Genomic DNA, 6,000 nt, shown 5'->3' with positions numbered 1-6,000 from the left:
TCCACTCTGGGATTTACCTCATTGTTAAAACGTACATGAATAACCCTTCACCGGCCAGCAGAGGGGGGTAAACATGCATACCGTAGTGGGGTTCTTGGTATTCAAACATCCAGGGAGAGCTTTTTTGATCGTTTTCTTTTCTTTAAGTTATGCACTTAGAAGTTTTTAGACTTTTGTCACATGTAAAAATTAGCCACTAAATGGCTCATACATTTAGATTTATGTGATTGAGCCTAATAATCATGTGATTAGTGGTATCAGTGGGAAACAAAATCATAAAGTGTTTGTTGAATATGAACTCAGTTAATTAAGTTAAGCACCACAGTTTAGAGGTTTTCCAGTTGAATGAACATTTACATTTCAGTGACAGTATTTTGAGATGATTTTGTAGCACGAGCAGCATACCAGCCTGCTTTTTAGTCCCAGGAGAAATGTAAAATTAATCATGCTGCACGCAGGGTTTCCCCAGCAGCATTTAATTCAGTGCAAGGCTGAATGAATGCATGTTATTAAGTGTTCTTGTACTTTTCTGATAATGACACTTTCAATGATGGACAAAGAAGCAGTGATAAAGACCAGCTTTATTTTGTCTTCATATAATAGCTAGATACGTTAAAGGCTTCTGTTTTTTCATGAGAAACAAACAAAAAAAAAATCTGCACAAGCAATGAATCTGCCAGCTGAAAATAAATTCAGAGCTATAAAAGTTTATAAAGCAAACAGGGCATCAGACATAATTGGCATATTTTCAGTAGAATTAGTTGGTGTTTAACAGGCTTGTGGAAATATAAAGTGACTTTCCAGCTAAAACTGATGTTTAGTCAACTAAACCAACAGCTATTTCTGAAAATAAGGAAAATGTTGTGAACTAATGTGTGATTGACAAATTTTCAAAATAGCTTCACGCCAGAGCTGAGGCACAATGTGTTTTCATTTTACTGTATATTGCCTGAGATAAAGAAAAGTACGACATGTTGAATAAATATTTCTCTTCAGGAGACGGTGAGTGAGCGGGGGTGTCCAACACTAGATGTTTTCCAGTGGCAATATTACTTCCACAACTGATAAACAAATACAACAACAGTGATATAAAACTCTCTGAAACTACTGTTAAAAACGTTCTGTGATTACCCAGCACCTCTAACAACGGATGGTCAGTTTCTCATAGAGACGAATAATTAGCTCTGTTATAACCCCCACTGACATCATAGGTGACCTGAGGTGTAGAGCAATCTGTGAAGAAGTTGGGGAAGGTCAAAGTGCACAGTGCGTTGTCTTCTATGCTCCCTGAGATGGCGTCGGACTGACAGTACACGGGGGGCTGGGCCGGGCCTGAGCGCAGGCTCTCCCCCACTTTCTTAGAGGCTCCCGAGCAGCTAGTCCAGGGCTCGGAGTAGAGGAGCCCGCTGACTAGATGGTGAGTGTCGTAGGAAGCCAGATCAGGGCCTCCCAGGTCCGGCTGCACCCTGAGAGACATGCCGTGGTAAAGGTCCTGCTCGCTGACCATGTTGCTGTAGTCAGGCCCCAGGAGCTCGAAGAACTCCGCGGCCTCGGGATTCCCCCGCTCCAGGTCCTTCAGCGTCATCCCGGACGTGGAGCTGACTTTGGAGCAGTTTGTAGGCTCCGTGAAGAAGGAGGGTGGCAGGTTGCGATGCCTCAGGGGTGGCTTCTTGGCTTTCTCGCCCCTCGTATCCTTTACAGGGCTGAAGAGGGCTGCCAGGCTCTTGCTCTGTAAGTTGGCCTGGATCCCGTCACGCTTAGGCAGAGTTTTGCTCTGCAGCGGGCTCGGCTGAGTCAAAGGGGAGCTCTGTCTCTTTACCGGCGCTTCCACTCCGTTTCCCGGCGTTATAATGCCCGTGCAGCGTTTGATCTGTTTCTGCAGGTACTTCCGGTGGTTGACTTTCCTTTTGGATTTCACCGGCTTGTCCAAAGCCAACTTGATATTGCTGGAGGCCGAGTCTATGAAGCTCAGCAGGTCTCTGGTGGTTTCTTTGTAGTCCTCATCGTTTTCCGTCTCACCCAGAAGACTACCATCCAGACTTTTTTCCACCTCGTATTCCATCACAGAGCCAGGGAAGCAGAAATTCATGAACTGAGGGTTCATGATTGCAGTCTGAACAGCCATTACTCTGTTGAGCCCGGCGGCTACACCTGTGGCATCCACTGTGATCCCTGAACCAAAACTGTCTTCAGAGCATGTCTTTCTTCCTCAGATGAACACTTGGTCCTGGTGCTGCTCATGAAGTTCCTGTAAACATTGTAAAGTAGAAAGTGACGGGCTCCGAGGAATGAGAGGAAATCTTTCAGGGGGCCGGACTAATGATGTCAGAACATCAAAGAGGAGGAGCGAAGGGACCGCAGGACTTAACTCTTTGCTTGTGCCCGACCACCTGCATCTAAGAAGGATTTGTCTGAAATTCCCTGCTGAGCCCAAGACAATAACCTCTGTCAGAGCTCTCGCCCTTCACTTTAACTGTTCGCGAGTGCTTTCAACCCAAAAAAAAAAAAAAAAAAAGCATTCATGAAACTGGATGATATTACAGTAACAGTGAGAAGAAAAGTCTTTTAAATCCCAGTGAATGGAGGATTATGGCCGGTCTGAACTGTTACACTAAAATCTCCCCATTAAACTTAAAACCTCATTTTGTTTGGCTAATACCAAATATAGCACATGCAAGCAGAAAATATTAGTGAAAAACAAAAGTTAATATCCTGACCACCATTATGAATAATTTCTCACTTACTTCTTAACACAATTAAAACAGTTAAAGTATCACACTTTCTTATGCCCAGATCGCTTAGTGAAAAGTAACATTTAATCTAATTACTGTCCATTGAGCCACTGAAACCAACCCGGCTATTAAACCGAGGCCATACAGTAGTGAGACAGGCTTCTTTTCTGTGGGAAAATCTTTGTGCCAAAACAGATGCCACTTATTTGGGGGGAATCTTCCCAACTGCTTGCTTGTGTTTTAATCTGCTCATGGCAAAAGTTGATTTCTAGTGCATTCCCAGGCTAGTGGGAATTTCTGCCCTGGCCTGACAACTATTATGGGCTGCCTTTGACATAAAGCCCTACAGGGTCTAAATAGCCTCTATTCTTCGCGCAGCACTGAAAGGGAGCTTTGTGCCAGAGATTCATTAAATTGCACCTCACAGCCCCTTCGTAAAATGGGTCTCAATAATGAACAGTCGATTTAACTAGAAAAGCTGCCGGAGCTGTTAAATTAAAGGGGAATAAAGTGCAGTTCAGGCTCAGTGTGCCAGAAGAAATGTTGACCTTAAGAAATCCTGGGTATGAAACTTCTGCTGTAAACAATAACATATTTTCAGGAAGTTTCTTGGTCGCTGGTGAATACAATGGAGGATGTATCCAGGAGTCAGGCTGTTATGTTGCCAGCACTTATTTTAATTTAACAGGAACTTTAATTCAAGACAATTTTGAGTCGGATCAACTGTAAAACACAACAATTTGTTTTTTCTTTCTTTTTTTTAAACTGATTTCTGTGTTTACCGAAGGTCCCATCCTTTGATAACATTAAACCTTCATTCATTTTTCTCATTTCAAGATGTGCTGCAGCTGAAAAACAGAATAACAGAAGACCACTGCTTTTCACGAGGGTCTATGTTGAAGCAGTGACTCATTTAAGGGTTTGAGAAATGTTAAAGTCTGAGGCGGCGGAAAAATTCTTTGTTATGCTAATTCCCGGGGAGAAAAGGGACAGTGAAACTGATAGCACTAATTATGTGTGTGCCGGCACAAGTCGGTGACTGATAAGAAAGACAGAAAAACTCACATTTAGGAGCAACAAATGGCGGCAAAACAATGTCTATTCCCTATTTACACAGCTGGAAACAAAAGCCCTTTTCATGTAAAAGATGGAAGAAGAAAAAAAAAAACAGCCCGTGGAGACATGTGAATTAATCCTGTTCTGCATAAAACAAGAAACCAGAAAGTCAAGATTCAATTCTTGATAAGACCAAGGCCTTGAGTTTAGACTGGAAAGACCAAATATTGAAGTTAGTGAGCTTTTAACGCCCGCCTGAAGGGATTTCGCCTCCTTCTGTGTGCTCGCGGCACAATTTTGGCAAAGTGACATCATCACCGTCATGGCAGCCATACCCCCCCCCCCCCCCCCCCCCCCCCCCGTTCTTTTCTAGTCAGGGGGTCTTGGCTTTTGTGCTGGTGGGTCATTCACATCTCAGAGGCTGACGCACATATCCCGGAAACAAGTTTCTTTTGTGGGATAAAGGCAGAGCGGGTGAGAGGGGATGGGCCGAGGCAGAGCAGCTCAAATGAAGCTAAACATATATAAACCGACAGCGCTTCGACTTGGTTTTAACTCTCAAAACCTTTTTAATCCAAAAAAATGTTTACGGCAGTGTTTATAAATAATCATTTTAACTTGTGGGTGAAGTAAGTTTGGAAAAACACATTCATTTTCCTCAAACTAGCAAGTTGTAAGGCACCATACTCAAACATATTGTCTATTTTTAAATTAATTAACTTTGTAATACATTTACCTAAACAAGTTGAATTCTTACAACATTTTCTTACTCATGATTTTAAACTGGATTAACTGGAACAGTTTGGTAGATTAATTAGCAATCTCATGAATTTAGGTATAATTCCACCGAAGCAAAATTTTATTGTTTCAACATATACATTAGCAATGCGTGTTGCCAGCAGTTTCACATATTAAAATAATAGTTTAGTTTTGTGCATCCTGATTAGTGTAAATCCTGAAATAGGTATGTGCCGCTTGTGTAGAATAAGAATCGATCAAATGCATCTTATTGTTGAGACATTTTGAAGCTCTAAATTGTGAAAAGTTTGTATTTTTGTGCGGTTTTACAGTTCTCAACAGATCATATTACATACAGCATGTTATGCATACAATTTATAGTTTCGAAATTTTATGGAGGTAAAGTAAAAACATTTATCTATCAAGTTTCTCAACTGAAGTCAAATGCTTTAAGTTGTGGATTCCTTTAGTGTTAAGATGTGGTTAAACACATCCACCGTCCCCAAGAATTTACCAATTCAGCAGCACCCAACCCCGAAGAAGCGGGGCCGCCTGATACAACGTGATGTGACATGCACTGGCTTAATCTCTTCCTACTACTGTGTGGTCCCCCATGTGAGCAGGAACGCACTCAAAAGTTTGTGGTTGAACGAATACTAATAACGCCTCTGATTGATGGCCGATGTCAGAGACCCAGAAAAGGCTGGCGAAATTAATGACCCCTCAAAGTCCTGAGAAAAGTTTAAGGAGGGCATTTAGTGGCAGAGACCCCATCCTCCCCCATGTTTAGCCGTGTTTCTTTCTACTGGGGTGTCTGAAATTCAGTCAAGCCTGTGACAAAATGCCGAAATGTCTGGCTTTTTGTCTCCCGGTAGAAAATCAACCCACATACCAATGTAGGACATGTTTCCCCCATCTGCTTCACAAGGTCATGTCATGTCAGGGACTTTTTTATTGAAAAGAAGAAGTTAAATAAGAAAGAAGAGTGGAAAAAGAAGAGGCCAGAATAGTTCAAAGAACCTCACGAAGCATGACGACATGTTTTCTTCAGCGGGCGGCGAGTTTTAGTCTCTATTTTCTTCATTTTGACGTTTAAAAAAAATCTAAACAATTATTCTAAACTTCAAAAGGCTCGTCCTCCGCCTTGCTCTTAACCTTCCATCCACCCCTCTCCACCTCTTTGGCACCGCAGGAGCTGTATTAATAATATTACTTGAAGGGAAGGGAGGGGGGCAAACCTGAGTCTATGGACTGTCTTGGTGCCACAATTTAGAGCTTTAATGGCAGCTGGTGATAGAATGTGTGCTGTGGGGAATCCCGCAGGTTGGTCCACAGGGTTGAGGTCAGCAGGCGTAGCTGCAATAACCTCCCACCACTCACTTTATTGGCCTCCTCCGATTAGGTTTTTATTAAATCTGGAGCACGTGCAATTGTTCTTGTAGGGTGGAAATAGAAGTTAAAGAGGTCAGTCTTT

At 42.4% G+C, this 6,000-nt stretch overlaps 2 protein-coding genes across 3 annotated transcripts in view; both read right to left on the bottom strand.

The window, feature by feature from the left end:
* Positions 1-563: 563 nt before the first annotated feature.
* prcp (prolylcarboxypeptidase (angiotensinase C)) overlaps positions 564-6,000 on the bottom strand; it is a 29,056-nt gene continuing 23,619 nt past the window's right edge. Inside the window, exon 10 of one of the 2 annotated variants that reach the window (XM_080459832.1) lies at positions 564-2,248. In XM_080459832.1, coding sequence (XP_080315958.1) covers positions 2,210-2,248 — 39 coding nt within the window. In that variant the 3' untranslated portion in view covers positions 564-2,209. The remainder of the gene's footprint in view (positions 2,249-6,000) is intronic. The other variant, XM_080459830.1, reaches the window with a different exon arrangement.
* Positions 1,163-2,125, bottom strand: fam181b (family with sequence similarity 181 member B; the record flags this gene model as incomplete). The annotated part of the gene is made up of 1 exon (XM_080460223.1): positions 1,163-2,125. One exon carries the CDS (start codon positions 2,123-2,125, stop codon positions 1,163-1,165), a length of 963 nt encoding a protein of 320 aa, XP_080316349.1.

This window comes from Lipophrys pholis, assembly GCF_963383615.2.
Source record: "Lipophrys pholis genome assembly, chromosome: 3".
In the NCBI taxonomy this organism is placed as follows: Eukaryota; Metazoa; Chordata; class Actinopteri; order Blenniiformes; family Blenniidae; genus Lipophrys; species Lipophrys pholis.
Note: the sequence above shows the minus strand (reverse complement) of the source record. Positions and strands in the feature narration are given on the sequence as shown.